Genomic DNA, 17705 nt, shown 5'->3' on the forward strand with positions numbered 1-17705 from the left:
GGTAAGAAATAATTGCTTGAAAAAATAGAATAGAAACTACTGGAGTTAAATTCAATCGACCATTTTCACCACCTACTTACTCAATTTAACTATCATATACACAACAGATGCATGACAAACGGTCTAGGGAAGGGAAGAAAGGGAAATATGTCTTTGGAAATACAAACATCTGCAAAATTATCAAAGGTATGATTAGTTTAAATGAAGCACAAACAAAACAAAAGATAATGAAATATTGTTTTTACCAAATTGTTTTCACAACAAAACAATTATATATTAAATGGAGTATTATAAAGAATTAATTGATTATGTAAATATTTTAGACAGAGTTATTCAAAGCTATCCAAAGGCAACGAAAGCGAACATCTTTAATGAAATGAGCCGATTTCTGAAGTACGCGCCAGAAAGAATTGGAGTAGGTGGAAGAGGAAAGTAGTCATGGTAATTGATTATTAAGGTTATTTAAGGGAAAAAAAAGCAAGTTAAAAAGTTCAAAGGGATATAAAATTGGTTGGTCACGTGATCAAATCCTATGACGCCCAAAGGGCTTCTCAGAAGATTTGATCACGTACCAACCAAGTTCATATCCCGGGGAACTTTTTAACATTGCTGTTTATTACGTATATTTACATTTGAAAAAGGGAAATTGTTCAGACTTATTAACATCGAGATTTTATGTTTACAATAATAAAAGCGAGAGGCGATAAGCGCATGCTATGATCGTTTTGACGTCATGATAAAGTTCTAAAGTTTTTGCTATTCTGTAGGTTCATATAAGGAAAACACACTTGCAAATGTAAATATTTATAAAATATTAATTGATAATTTCATATCTGGTTTAAGTTAATGTAGAATCATATACTGATTGAATGTAAAAACAAATTTAATTTGTTTTTGTTTTTTTGCAGATTGGCAAGATAACTATACCCAAAGCTGTCATTGGATCACCTATATTATTTGTATTTTGTTGATTAATAAACTTATTATTCAACTATGTGTTTTTTCATGAATCTAGAAGTGTTTAATATTGGTCCAACACTGTTTCAACCTAATTTCAACGTTTAAAAGGAAAGTTAACATCGTTTAAGGGTTTTAACCTAATTTCAACATTTGGAAAAAAACCAGTATCCATGCCTCAATAAAGTGTCAATATTTAACTAAATATCAACGTTATTTCAACTAAAACAATCAACCTAATTTCAACCAGTTTTCAGCATGTATTCAACGTTGATATTTGACGATGAAACAACGTTGATACTGAAACGTTGCCCCAACTTCCATTTGCAACCAAAATTCAACGTTGAAGGGTGACGTTGATTCAATGTTGATTCAACGTGGAAATGCCCGCTGGGATGATTTAATTATATGAGCTTAGTATGTTTACACGGTATTTATTTTAACATACTGCTTCCTTCGGTATTTACTAATCAAATAAAGTATCTAACATTGCTCGGAATACATCATCACTATAAAATTACAGCTTCTACAATTTTCAGTATACAAGTTTGAAAAAACCAAAATAGGTTGTTTTATTGACTTCACGGTTATAAAACAGAATAAAACCCAACACGTTCTAATTAGATATTTTAAATAAGAGAAATTCAATATAAAAGTTCATTAAAAGCATGCATGCAGTGTAATAGATATATAACATTTAGTCTAATGTGCAACTCCAAGAATAAGTTTTGGTAAGATTTCTCATATGTATGAGGAGTGAACCTTAAAGGGTGGGAACGCGCAAACATTTAGCATAATACGGTATCGTTTTAGACACGAATGTACCTATGATATTAATTAGACGGAGAATCCAAACACGTCATCTTCACATAGAATGAGGGCCACAGTTGTCTTGAATATCTTTGCTAATCTTCAGCGTGGTAATGTCTTACAGTCGATGATCTCTCCAAAGACCTTAAACACCTTGATTTCGGATGTGACAGACTACAAGTCCAGAGAAGTCTGGGAGTCTCCTTGGACACTGAAACCGATTCTATCATATTCCAAGTTTCAAAGGACCTGAAACCCTTCATCAGCAGAGGAGTACTGTCGACAATCAACAGTCTGTTTGACCCGATAGGATTCAAGGCTCCTGTCACATTGCAAGGAAAGCTGTTTCTTCGGGAGGTAATGTCAACAGTGAAACAAGTAGGTTGGGATGAACCACTTCAAGAAAACTTCCTCATCCGTTGGGAAAACTGGGTAAATTCGCTTCAGTGTTTAGAGGACATCAGAATTCCCCGCATGTATGGCAAGACCTCAGTGACTTCAGCAGACGATGTCAGTGTCCATATCTTCTGCGATGCTTCAAAGGAAGCCATTGCAGCTGTAGCCTATCTTAGAGTCAGTACAGGCAATGTTACAGATGTAGGAGTTTTAGTGGGAAAGGCAAAGGTGGCTCCGACACACGGTCACACCATTCCCCGTTTGGAGTTATGCGCGGGAGTCCTTGCTACTGAATTGGCAGAAACTGTAAAAGAATAATTGGACATTGCAAAGAGTGCATTCCGCTTTTATTCAGACAGCAGAGTAGTTCTAGGCTAAATCTCAGCAGAGGCGAGACGATTTCATGTCTATGTGTGCAATCGTGTGAGTCGCATAAGATCCTTTTGTGGACCTGAGCAGTGGGGCTACATATCTACTGAATCCAACCCAGCTGATATTGCCACCAGAAGTTTTAAGACTTCCAGTCTTCCGCATAGTGTATGGCTACAAGGACCAGAATTTCTTGTCAATGAATTTGTTCATGTGAACGAGTATTTCCCTGTAGTGGAGGCAGATGACGATGTATAGATCAGGAAAGAAGTTGTGAACATGAAGACCGAGACATCAGATCCTCCAGAGAAAGTTTTATCCTTGACTGACATATTTACAAAATTCTCATCTTGGAATAGTCTCAAGAGAGCTATCACAAACTGAAGGAAGATTGCTGTGCGTTTCCAAAGAGAAAAACAAAATCATCGCTTACCTGTAGAGCAGTTCATCATAAAGGAAGTACAACATGAAGTGTATCAAGAAGAGGTGCAATCAATCATGAAGGGGAGTAAACCACCTAAAAACAGCTCACTTCTTCCCCTTAACCCTGTCTTAGATCCAAACGGAATCCTTCGAGTTGGAGGACGGCTGCAGCACATCTCCACTAATCGACCATATTAAGACGATCATCATTCAATCATCATACCTAAAGGCCATCATATTGCACTTCTCCTAGTACGTCATTTTCACAGTAACATACAACATCAAGGACGTCATTTAACAGAATGTGCTATACGAGCAGCTGGCTTTTGGCTTGTGGGTGGAAAGCGACTAATCATTTCTGTGCTTAGAAGTTGCGTCACATGCAAGAAACTTAGAGGCAGCTTTGGCTGGACAAAAATGGCAGACTTACCTAGAGACCGGACCACCATTCACATTTGTTGGCATCGACACCTTTGGACCCTGGCCTATTGTTCACAGGAAGACACGAGGCATGCAAAGAAACATGGTGTCCAGAGCTGTCCACGTCGAACTCATTGTGGAGTTAAGCAGTCCTTCCTTCATCAATGCTCTTCGTAGATTTATGGCCATTCGTGGACCTGTTAAACAATTCAGGTCGGACAGAGGCACCAATTTTGTTGGTGGTGTGAAAGAGCTAGAGTTGGATGCCCATTTTATTGAGAAGGGCCCTGTAACCAACTACTTGAAGAATAACAGAATTTCTTGGATCTTCAACCCACCCCATGCCTCGCACTTCCGAGAAGTTTGGGAACGTATGATTGGTTGTTGTAGACGGATCCTAGATGCCTTGTTACTACAAAACAAACATGATCTAACACACGAAGTCCTATCAACGTTTATGCTTGAAGTTTGTGCCATTCTAAATGCACGACCTTTAGTGCCAGTATCAACGGACCCAGATAAACCAGAGGTATTATCACCTTGTCAGCTGCTTACTCAAAAGAATCCTTTGGATGATCTTGACCTACCGAGCTGCGACCAGAAAGATGCTATCAAAAACCAGTGGAAGAGAGTACAGTATCTTGCCGACAACTTTTGGACCCGCTGGCGCTCGGAGTACCTTCACCTTCTTCAGACCCGACCAAAATGGGAATCGCCAGGAATCCACTTCAATAAAGGTGACATTGAGCTTCTGAAAGACAGTGAATCCCCCAGAAACCATTGGCCGATGGGAGTAAGCGAAGAGGTCTTCAAAAGCGAAGATGAACTCGTTCGCAAGGTCAAAGTGAGGGGATACGTCCACTTCCTATGTTCGTCCGATCACCCAACTTGTGAAGCTCCTTGAGGTTAAGTGAGTGTGCCACCGAAATATGACAACGTTTGTATTCGTGTGTGGGATCGGATTTATTGTATTATGTACTTTTACATGATATCTGTACCAGTTTAGTATCAGAATATTTTGTCAAATTTGATTATATTTTTACATATTGATATAGTTTGCTTAAATGGTGATTTCTAGTCAAAATCAGAAGGTGAGTGTGTTGTTACTTGTTTTGATAATTTTTCAATTTTATCCGGTTTGAGATTGTTTAGGTTTATCTAATATCCGGAGAGATATTTTTATAATGAGAAAGGCTTCGCGCCATACATCATGGTTTTTTTCTGTTAACCGACTAAACACGGCTTGGATGTTTATAAACTGTAAGTGTCATGTCTTTGCATTCCTAATAGTGTCGACTAATTACGTTACATTTTAAGTGCATCGGTTCTTTTTACATGTCACATCATATTTACAGCAGAAATAGAGATTTGTGTATTGGCAGGACGTTAGCATTAAGTAAACCATAGATTGGACTATCTTATTATTTCTCTAACATGATTTTATTCCATATATTTTATAATTCGCTGTCTCGATAACTTACCTGAACTCTTTAGAAGTAAATTTGACATGTTATGTTTGTTAGATTTTACAGCTTACATTATGTACATGAGTCACGCTCGAATTTTCTAAATTTGGCATAATGTGAAATGTGGATTGTCATGTTGATGTCTACATGTACTTATAAATGTTGTAACTTTTGTAGTTTCTCACCCTCTCCGAAGAGGCAATAAAACAACTCAAGTCTGAAGCTTGTTACTGCACACATACATGTAATCCTTGGTAAGAACCTCGTAGGTTGTTTAGAACTTGTGTTCGAACCATTTGTATATGTTTATGCAATAAAATATGTTCAAACCAAACCAATCATACATGTACAGTCATGTTCAAATGCATAACATCTCTAATAAAAACATTTTAGTAAAAATGTGAAAAAATTATTCAACATAATAACATTTTAATGTGCCTATATAAATAAATGATCAAGAGTAAATTGGATTATTTTCAGGGGAGGAATGGGAAATGAAGACGATGCATTTCGGAAATGGTTTCGGCATTTAGGAGAGTTGCGGTCAATGTTTCCGAATGCAGTATTATTAGCTTTTAGCGCAATCTGCACAAAAACAATCGAGAAAAGAGTGCTTAATGTATTTGGAATTGATAAGAAAAATGTGAATTTTGTAGATTGTCACCAAATAAAGAAAACAATAAATTTGTTGTAAAAAAGGTGACAAATTCTGTAGGAGCGGCTATGTTTTGGCTTATGGAAACTTTGAACAACCTTAAAGAAAAATTTCCAAGGACTGTAATTTATTGCAACTCTATCAAGGATGTTTCAACCATTTATAACTTTTTAACAAGTGAAATCCCAGATAGCTTAAACTATGTTCAAATGTATCATTCAGAAACACCATCAGACTGCAAATCAGAAATAATAGACAAACTTGGAAATGACAGTTCTCTAGGATAGTACTAGCCATAAGTGCCCTTGGTATGGGAATTGATGTTAAATTCTGCAACAGCGTCATAATTTACGGACCTCCTGTAAATGTTGCTGATCTTATTCAAGAGACGGGGCGAATAGGACGAGATGGGCTACCATCTGTGGCAGTTGTACTGTATAATTCATACCAGTGTAAACAATTAGATACAGAAGTTAAGACCTTTTTACGAACAGATGTGTGCAGACGACAAACGCTTATGGAGAATTTTCATACCAGTGCTGAAATGGAAACTGTAAAGAAGTCTTTAAATCAGCACCACTGCTGTGATATTTGTGCAGAATTGTGTACTTGTGGACATTGTATTTTATTACCAATTGAAAAACTTATGAATTGTGTCACATCAGAAGTTACAGCAAAAGATACATACAGCAGTAGCGACAGTGAAACTATTTCATTCTTTTATGAATCTGAACAATTTTCATGTTTTTTAGACAATGAAGATCAATAAATTGATTTTGACAATATTTCATGTCGTTGAGTTACTAGTTTCTTGACTTTCATCAATATTCATTTTAATTTTTTCATTTATCGAGTTGATCCACAAAATTAGATGTTCATTAAAGATTTTTTATATTACATTGTATCGATATTATCACTGGCCACAAAATTACTGTTCATATCATTGAAACTGATTTTCACAAAATTGATGTCCACTAATAAATGATTGAAACCACAGAATTATGAAAAATATAAAAATTCAATTACAATTCAGTTATAATTTTCCTTTATTAACCATGTTAACTTGTATGTTTTTGGCAAGTTCAATTCTAGTCTTGATTCCTAAACTCCGCGAAACTTCTAAGTATTCACCTCAATAAATAGAATAATTTTGAAATTATGAAATAAAATGATGTGAAATTTTTAACATTTCATAACTGATATGTCTTCTCATCAATAACACAGATAAAGTAAAACAACAATGATTGAAATCAATTACCCGTGACGAAACGTCAAAACATTGGTATTTTTCTGTGCATGCTTAACATGATTGTCATTATTTTGTGATTGATTTTAGTGTTTGATGATAGTTTATAAAGAAAACCACTTAACATGGCCAAACTCATGTGCGGATCCAGAAATTTGTCAATTCGAAAGGTATGAGGCAAAATTGAACCAAACTGGAAATGTAAGTGATAATGAGAAAAGGTCAACATCTCGGGTCGCAACCAGAGGTCAAGGTCAATGCATTGTTCTTAACAATTTGAAATTTAAGTGGAAATCAGTCGCCATGACGGCAAGACAAGTAAATACATTAATATACTGGGTGAACACTTATAAGTTTTGATGAGTATAAAACTGGTAATGTGATAAACTTAAATATGTTTGTTTCTTAAACGACAAAAAGGCAATGTTGGTAAATGTCTAAATATTTTTGTTGGTAGTTTCTTATATGCATCCATGAACGGATTTGTTGGACAAACAATTGCTCTACATGTCAGAGTTCTACCAGGTATTTCACTGAAGGCAGAAATTTCAAATAATTTATTTGCTGTTTTCAAAACATCCTTCTTGTAGCTTGGGTATTTATCAATTCCTTTTCTGTTTTTTATTTCATTTATCATGTCTATGTGCTTAATTGCATCTATGAGATGAGGATATTCCTTGGAATGCTTGAGAATGCTGGTTTTGGTCTGATGTCCTGTTTTGTGTCTCTGTTTAAAAGTTCGACTTATTCATCTAATGCCATGTTCTTGTTGGCTCCACCACTTAAGTTTACAAACCTGTTAGCGATCAACTGTTCCTGTTTGTCTGCTTGTAATGTACCAGAAACTAAGGCTGTCAAGTGAATGCTTCCTATCAGATACTTTGTTTTGTTGGTTTTGTTATATATGGGCAATTCATATTTTGCACTTCTTACTGATCTATGGCCATCACCCATATCCACAGCTGTGTCTAAATTTTTGTGAAGTGCACTTATTCTAAACAAATGCACTACAAAATCAAAAAGTTCATCTTTGTTTTCATCATTTTTATCTTCTTTAGGAGAGGAGTCAACATACCCATGCATTCGAGACTCATGGGTCTTTAAGCTTTCGATAAAAGCATAACTTTTGTCACAGTGGTGGCACTGAAATCGATTTTCAACAGCAGTGTTGATCCAGTAGTTTTCAACATGGTGTTCATCTTCAAAAACATTTCTCAATTCCTGCACTAAATCTGTATTTTCAAAAAACCAGTTTTTCACTATTCTTTCACTCACTTCATTGATCCACGAAACTTTTTCTTCAGAGCTACTCAGTTCTGGCACAGGTATTTTCTCCTCTGTGCTACGTAGTCCGAATTCTTTAAAAAAACAGCACACAACACATTGCATCAAATATGGTATATAGTAGGAATTTGTAAGCTCTGTTGGAATTTTTGACTTCACCCTTCACATTTCTGGCATTTAAAAAATTTCTGAAATATGCAAATGTCCCTCTATTTCCAGCTGAAGTACTTTTGTATGTCAAGGTGCAAATTGCCTACAAGGTAATGACACAAATCAAATACCAGGTAACCTTAATACAACATAATGTTTCAAAACTACCCATTAAGGTAACATTGTAAATGAAAGATACATAAAAAGAGTTGCATTAAAATCTGTTTTGCTTTCAGCAACATTTACAATTGCACTGAATTTATTACAGTAACTTTTTCATGTCAGAAAATGTTTTCAAAAGACTGGTGATAATTAAATAATTCAATAATTAGAAAAATCCTCCAGGCCACATTTGAAGAATTGTTTGTTATTAAATCCTCTCCTGATGGACTGATGTGAAGTACATGTACCTTACATGACAAAGATAATTCTTACTACATGTAACAATCTGAGAATCACATTTGTTATATCAAAATATCCATCTCCCAACCTAAAATCCATTTTGAAATAATGAGGTGAGAGAAGGCCAACAATTTTCAGCAGCCTCAATAGCCAGTTTTAAAACATAAGTATGGTACCTCAAGGAAATTCATTAAGCGATAGAAATCTTCATTCTTTGAGATGAATCCTCTTAAACTTTCTAGAGGAGTAGCAGCATTTGCCATGGATAACTGAGCACACTGGATTCTTTCATCTGTAAGGCGATCATTTAAAAAATTGTAGAATAAGATTATTTATAATATATTAATATAAACAAATTAAAAAAATATATATACGGTTTACGGGTCAGGATCCTGTCCAATTTTGAAATATATTGTTGGTCTATTTTTATCTACATGTACTTGCCTCCAAAGAAAACTTCTTCCACAATTTCACCATCTTTGACAGGAACATACTTTTGAGAGAATTCCTTTAACAGCTTGTTTTTTTGTGTTTTTTGCTTATTGCAATCAAATAGGCCGAGTGGAATATAAAATAATAATCCTCCTCCATCAATTTAGTGGGAATAACAAATTTAACTTATTGCATAACCTAAGTAAGTTAAGGAGGCTGGGAGGTCAACAGATTAATCATCAGATTTTTCTCAAATTTTCAGATACGATTTATTAAGGTATTATTCAAAGTAGAAAAATTCCAAAAATTTTAGCTTTAAAATCTTATTACATGTACTTTCTTATATGCTTATACGGAGCTCTTCTAATAAAGGAGGCCGGTGCAGTCTAAAAAATGGCCACAACCATCCAGCCCTCTAATACATGTATTTCATAGATTGTAGAAGTGTTTTGCTGTTGGTGTACACTTACCTGATGAGTTTTCAGTCCTGCCTATGCACTGTATTGGTGTTCTAGATGCTTTGGGTAAATATTTTGAATGTTTTTAAGTTGATCTATATTGTTCAGCAATGCAGTGGCAACTATAAATGTCAACTCCTTGCATAACAAATTTTGGTCCTGCATAGATGGGATAAAGTCAATACACTTCAAGTCATAAGGATTCGGGTTTGATCTTTCAACACACACTGGGTTAATTCTGTCCACCACACATACCACTTGAAACAAATGGAGCGATATTGTCTTCTGCTGTGATGTTCTATATGAGGGCAAAATAATTCTATCCCAGTTGTCGCCTACTAACTGATATTTTTTCTTTTCTCCACGTTCCCAGCCTTCTCTGATTTTTTCAACACTCATGTACAGGCAGTCTTCCCATGATGCTAATTTGTTGGTTAAGGACTTGGATGTCATAGTAAGACCAGTTTGGGCCAATCTGTCTATATCCTTCACAAAAAGTACATACATGTAGTTAAACATGAAATTATTTGATTATTATGTTTTATTTTCATAAAAATTGTAAAATTGAAATGCTCATTCAAAAATATCTGTTTATCCTGTTACAAAAATGCATACCCTCCTTGTACATCCTCCATGCATAAGACCAAATCCACAAAGATACTGGGTCAATGACATCTGATTGTATCTGCTATGTAGAGCCATTGATATAGTGTGCATCAAATTTAGAAATGGTTTTCCTTCTGGACTTAGAGGGACATCTGACAGCATTGATGAAACAATCCTCAATGTATTTGGTGCTCTTAGTGTGAGTTCTTGGTGAAGTTTGTCCCAAGTGAAATACAGAATATCATGATGAGCCCGAGCTGGTAAAACTGAGTTTGAATTCTTACAACAGAGTTCTTTGCATTCATTGGCAACAACTGAAGGTGCTCCTGAAGATACCCCCTCAGGCTTATGTTTTCTTATAATATCAACAATTGATCTTTCAACATTTTTTCCCCATATAATAGCTTTACAGACTTTTTTTGTGTGCCTCATTTGTAATTAACTGGGACTTCTTGCCAGTATTGTAGTATATAGTAATCTAGGAAAAACGAAAATTCATAAGATGTATCAAAATATTAGCATCTCAATATACATGTTTTAATTATGATACCTAAATTAAAATAGTTTACCAAATTCCAATATGAAATTTTTCCACTAAAATGTTCACTTTTAAAACTTTACATGTAAGCTATTGTTTCAACCTAATTCTATAGACTTACCATAATGTTTGAACCCACATATGTACCTGTATGTGTACATGTATGAAACAGGTGTCTGAAACAACTGAAAATGAAAATTAAGTCTATGAAAACAATTAGTAATAATCAAACAATAAGTATCAATTCATTTATAAAGAGGACGATGAAAATGTATATTAAATAAAAAATATAATTTTTGTGAGTATTTGGAATGAGGAAAAACAGAGTATTTGTATTTTCATTTTTAAAATACAAAAGGGAACGCATGGCTTTCTGCTTCGGCACTATGGTCTCTTTCTCACTGCGAAGGACAATATTTACAAATGTCCTAGCACTATTTGGTAAGTCAGAAAATGGCTTTAAGTGACTCAGTGATAACGGTCGAACATAGACCGGTAAGTTCGAGTTTTCTTTCATTCCTGTTGTTATCTTCAACGGTTGGGATGTCCCTGGACTTTTCAATAGACGCTTCTCCATATTAGTTCTCCTATCTGAATTTACGTTAACCACCACATTTCTAGCCAACAGGAGCTCGTCTTTTAATTTCTTAGCTTCTTTTTCGAGTTTTATAACTCGCTCAGTTGACTGGAAACATTTGACACAAACGCCATTCATATCTGAACTGTTATCACTTACTTGTATATCACCTACAACGTATGTTAGGATTTTTAATCTTTCCTGAGAAAGTCTTAGTTTTCTGTTGAGATGTATAGTAATTTTAACAGTTCCGTCACTTTGTTGTTCTTTCACAATAAAAGAAAATCCACATACCACACAGCTATTGTTACAAAAATATAGGTTTTTCTTGGCGTAATCGAACCTGGGTTCATGGGGGCGGCCTGATTACTCTTCTCGATGTCTCTCTTAAGTTTTCTGTCAATCTCGATTAACCAAGAGGTGTTCCGAAATTTTTTAATGCGCTTAGAGAAATTCTAAGCGATAAGCTGATTGGTTAACTCGTAGGTCATTCGGAGAATGAGCCTTACGAGAGTTCTTCAGACCCTACAGCAAAGTGAATTAGTAGAGGCTGGCTTAAGTCTGACTTTTCTTTTTGAGAAGTACCATAAAAGAAAATTAAAGAGCAATTTTTTTTTCATTTTTTTTAATTACCAAAAGTTATTGCATTAAACATACTGATCCAACAAAGTGTTAAGCTGAATGTTCTACCTGTACTGATGTAATCGAACTCTTACAGCAATACACATTTGAAATAGTCACCGAGTGTCCCCATTTGGAGCAAACCCAAAATATGATTACTGGAACAAACACCTGAAACTTAATACATGTATTCGTGTTATGGAACAAGTTAAGCAATGTGTAAGCAGACCTTGGCAACTAACAAAAAAGTTCTGACCAGATGTTGTACTTAATCATTTTTTTCTATCTTTGTGATAGCTCGTGCAATAAAAATGCAACAAGACTAAAAAAATTGATCATTTTTTAACATTTCAAACAAGCACTGAGTGCCGTCACTTGGAGCAAATTCAAAATATGATTAGTGCAACAAACACCCGAAACTTAATATATGTATTCATGTTATGGAACGATTTAAGAAATGTGTAAACAGACCTTGGTAACTAACAAAAACTCTGACCAGATGTTGTATTGATTTTTTTTTCTATCTTTGTGATGGCATCGTTGCCATTTCCGTGGGTTATCTTGACATTTGTTATTATCAAGATGAAGTCTTCGAGGTCATCAGCATCATTAATTAGGCTTTCTTTGCTGCATGATTAAAGGGAGTCATTCAGAACATGTTGTGGAACAAAACAATTTGAAACACCGTTCTGCAACAAACAGCTTAAACTTAACGAGGCCGGGTCTAATTAGTTCTGCCCTAGATTTTTTAAAGAAATTTTTTACCTGAATTTCTATTTATATAATTATTATTTTAAGATTAAAAAATAAAACATTTACCACACCGTTTGTTTAGGGGGTCATCTCAAAGTTTGTTAATCTTTACATAGGACCCTATGGGATTTCGCTTGAAATGTATCAATTTTGCACATTTTTTAAACTTCTGCCCTAGGGATTTCTTTTTCTGTTCTACATATTAAAGTTATTGCTAAAAGGCATCAAATGGTCAAATAAAAAAACCCTTTTACCTCCTGGTTTGTTCCAGGGGTCTTATCAAAGTTGATTTTTGTATGCCCAATTTCCCAGATTTGTCAGATAATGGCTATTTTTTATTTGAGAAAGGCGGAAAAGGTGATCTTTATAGTATTATTCAAGCATTCAGACATATTTAAGTAATAAAAAAATATATAACATCACATATTAAGGGTCATTAATATAAAATACATGGTTACTGTCTTGAAATATATGAATTAAGCTATATTTAGGCGGGTTCAGAAAACGTGACAGAGGGTTAGGTCTGCTGAACCCTCTACAGGTTTTCGACCCGAGCCCAAATATAGCTTATAGTTCTAGACAGTTATGTTTATTCCACAATATAACATTAATTTTACGCATTAAACGAGCCATTTTCAACAAATTCCGCTGAATATCTGCAGTTGAAACTATCATGCCATGGCGTCAACCAAGCAAAAAGATGACGTCACAATACAAATCAAACGCTGCGCGAAAGCGTGCGTACTCGTTCTGTACTCGGCCTCGTTAATACGTGTATTCATGTTATGGAACAATTTAAGCAATGTGTAAGCAGACCTTGGCAACTAACAAAAAACTGCTGACCAGATGATGTACTTAATAATTTTTTCTATCTGTGTGATAATAGCTCGTGCAATTAAAATGCAGCAAGACTAAAAAACTGATCATAACTGAACATTTCAAACAATCACTGAGTGCCCTCACTTGGAGTTAACCCTAAATATGATTACTGCAACAAAAACCTGGAACTTAATACATGTATTCAAGTTATGGAACAATTTAAGCAATGTGTAAGCAGACCTTGGCAACTAACAAAAAAGTTCTGACCAGATGTTGTACTTAATCATTTTTTCTATCTTTGTGATAATAACAGGTGCACAACAAACACCTGAAACTTAATACATGTATTCATGTATTCGAGGTCATCAGCATCATTAATGAGGCCTTCTTTTATCTTCTTGAATCAATTAAACTAATGAACCAAATATAATTGGTTTATATTCATAATTTTGTTTGAGAAGTGAAAGGTGACATTTACTTAGTTAATATATTAAATTGCTATATGCTGCATGTGTTAAGGATGTCAATGGGTTGGAGAAAGAGAGTCTCTGATATAGGAGAATTCAGACTTATTTAAATTCTATATATGGATGTGAACCAAAATGTATTTGATCGCCCTTGTCGCAAGATTTACACACTCTCTTTGAACCCCCTCCCCAATATAATATTTACAGACCCAAGCAGTGCTATAGAATATGCAATCATTAGGCAAAGGCAGCACATGCATTCATCTGGCATTTTATCATTGTGAAAAAAACTCAATATCTTATTTTTTAATATATATTATCCGGGACGTACATGTACTCTGATATAATGAGACTAATTTAGTTATATTAATATCAGAGCCAATTTGACGCCCAACCCCTTAAAAAATTGTGTACAATTAGCTCTTATATATTTTTCTCAAATTCCTAAAAAATATTATGAATTCATTAACTCCGCGAAAGCGGTTAACCAAGAAATCTGATAGACAGCGGTTTTTTGTTTACATCCATGATGCGACAGAGGAAATGCGGGCGATTCATCGTAACCTTCTTGTCTCTTTAAGAATAAATAAAACATAAACACTATGTTTAAATAACCATTTACATAATGTAAACTTGAAACATATCTTAAAATTAATTCGGATTAGGTGATAAAAAAACAAATAAAAATCAGATAAGCGCACATTGTAATGGATATACATCTCAAGAAACAGTTCATAAATATAATACAACTCCAAGATATTTGACAAATACTATTTGATATCTATGCTATATAGAGCTAATTATATAACATACATACTCGCATGCATATATACATATTTAATACAATACATGTTGTAGATACAATTTATGTATCGTTACAATAAAAAAGGAATTTTACAAGAGAAACAATATCGTTACATATTCAAGAAATATAAATAATTAAGACACAAGTCCACATACAGTTAATAGGACACAGTCACAAATCACAGGGATTATTGAAAAAGAAAACATGAATGGAGAATACCTCACAGTTCTGGAAAAAGAAGATGAGCCGCCTTCAGATCTGCAAGTTCCTTACGCAAACGCAGGTTTTCTGCTTCCAACTTCCGCCGCTTTTCCCTCTCCGCCAGCAGATCCGGAGTGTTTGACATCACAGAACGAAGCTTCTCCTCCGCCACCTTCTTCCTCTGTTGCACCGAGAATGACAATCCCTCTAACCATTGAATGTACGCATAGATGTCTTCTCGGCTCTCGGGAACTTCGGGGAAGGCAAATGGGGGAAGATCCTCACAACTGGTCTGCGTGGACACATCAATTGGAAGAACGGTACACCCTGAACGAACCCTGTAAAAGGTGTGGATTTCCTAAAAACGAATTAAGGTTAAATTGGGCTTTAAAAAATTAAAAAAGCTCTCTTCAATGTGGTAAAAAAATATATTTCAGTCGGCGGGATTTCATTGGGTCGGTCGCATTAGGGGGAACATAGATAATTTTAAGTTTGGCCTTACCGTAAAAGATGTTCTCAATGGGGTACGTGCAACCGTTGTATTAATTTTATCTGTAACGTATAACAAGTGTTTTATTACTTACCTTGGTGTTTTGCTGCCGCAGTCTATCAAAGCAATTCTTAATATATGCCTCTGTCCGATGGTCGCTACATTTGGACTAGATAGCTGACCATCGGAGAGATTCTTGGCAAGTTTAAAGTCGATGTTTCTATTCAAAAATATTGGGTAAAGGGCTTGAAAATTAGCTCCAAACAAAGCTTCTTTCAACACAGCGTCCTCGTTTCTCGCTATCTTCATTTTAATTTTAGAGAGATTCTAAAAATAAGCTTCGGAAAGACCACCACCATCATCATCATCATCAAGAAGAAGAAGGCACAGCATATCATACTGTGTCTTCATCACATGATCAAAAAGGAAAGGACGTACTCAATAGAGCTCTTGACAATTTAAACAAAGGTAAATAAAACAGAGAAAATATGGGCGCACCTTGAGCTTTATTTTGATGAAAATGAGTGACAATGACTCCTAAGTTAGATCTTGGAATAGAATTTATTAATTTTCTCATGCCAAAACTGTTCTGAAACTGATTTACATTTTCTGTGTTTCGTTGCTTCGAGTATGATAATTTATTCAATTTGTTTATTTTAGATGAAGAAGAAAACCAAAGAAAAGAACATCTTCTACAAATGCTTTGGAATACTTACAAACAAAGGACAACATTGAGAACGAAAAAAGAAGAAGAGTTGAAGTTAAGGAGCGAAAAGCTGAAAAAGAAAGATTTGAGGTGGAGAGAGCAGACCACAGGGAAAGAATATAAAGGGAGAAAAAAGAAAAAAAGCTTTTATGGTGGCTTTTATGGTATCGAGAAAGTTTTGAATCAAAAATGAATTTCAAATATGATGAGTTAAAATTGTTTATCAATAAATATCAAATTTAATATTACATTTATAAAACATGAATAAAATTAAATAATTCTTTCTCTCTGAATAACATTAAGCGTTATGTAAAAAGACAAGGATGCAGATTGATTAATGACATGCATATCGCACATACTGCTATAGTCTTGTCTGTAGACAACCCAACAATATAAAATCTTCACTTTCTCGAAAAGCAAGATTGATAGAGTAGTTTTTTCGCCCTAATAACAAATCAAGTTAAATGTTAAATAAGTTCAAACAGAGTATTGTCTTTAAAATGTTGTACATTGTACTTTAATATGTGTATAGTTAATCACATTTATAGGAGCAGAGAGTCAGAGATAGAGAGAGAAAGAAAGGGAGAACAATAATAATATTCATTACTAATCTAATACCAATTTAAAAGTTATATCTCTTTATCAAAATTAATTCTGTTCTAACTTCAAGAATATTAGTGTTTGTGTAGCTACCTTTAAAGACATACATTGACAAATTGTATATATAATGTTTATAACGTAATTATACATATAAAAACATATACTTATCTTTTAAATAAATTATTTGTTGTACTGTATTATTTCCATGAGTTTTCACAAGCTGGGCATATTTGAAAGTAACCCTACTTATTTTCAAGGTCTTAAAACAACCCATTTTGGTTTCTGACAGTTAACAATCAGAAATAAATATAAAGATCATTTTCAAGATGAGATTTGGTGTCATGCTAGTGCTCATACAATTTTTTTGGTTGACCGGATAGAAGCGCATATTCAACCTGCTTTAAAATACCACAAAATATTGTATTCTACTTGTGGTCTAGAACTTGTGATATTACACAAATGGCTGTAAAGTGTATCAGTTTATATTGTTATACTTTCATGTTAAATACTGAAATCTGATTGGTTTAGACGCAGTTCATAATACGTTCTATTACCCTCAGCGTTAGCAACACACTTAGCAACGGGTAACATTACAAATTGTTACATGCGCGAAAATTATGCGCGTACGGTTCGCCGTAGAATTCACGTTATTCCTATGTTAAAGCAGTTTTCTTTAAAATTAAGACATTCAGTATAATAAAATAAATAGTGCCTGTTTGGTAGGATAACAGTTGAAATTGACACCCCTCAAAAACCATTGTCAACCTCCGCTTCGCGTCGGTTGACAATGGTTTTCTCGGGGTGTCAATTTCAACTGTTACCCTCCCAAACAGGCACTATTGATATAATGTTCGAAAAGTGACCAAAGAGCAGGCAATTTAGATGAAGAATTTCAACGCGCTTTTGAAATCGTAAGATAGTATAGACCCTGGGCTTGTTGAAAATTATGGACTGTCCTCTGTTGTTGATCATTACATTGGAATCTCCTGGAAGGTCATACTAGGGCTGTCACGGGTCATCGAAATAACCGAGAACCGCGGAAAGATATAGTTGG

General features: G+C 34.6%; 1 protein-coding gene across 1 annotated transcript; it reads left to right on the plus strand.

Moving 5' to 3' along the window:
* Positions 1-3478: 3478 nt before the first annotated feature.
* On the plus strand, positions 3479-4279 carry LOC105327214 (uncharacterized). The gene has a single exon (XM_020066783.3). The coding sequence runs from the start codon at positions 3479-3481 to the stop codon at positions 4277-4279; it is 801 nt and encodes a 266-aa protein (XP_019922342.3).
* Positions 4280-17705: the final 13426 nt, after the last annotated feature.

This window comes from Magallana gigas, chromosome 1 (assembly GCF_963853765.1).
Source record: "Magallana gigas chromosome 1, xbMagGiga1.1, whole genome shotgun sequence".
Lineage (NCBI taxonomy): Eukaryota > Metazoa > Mollusca > Bivalvia > Ostreida > Ostreidae > Magallana > Magallana gigas.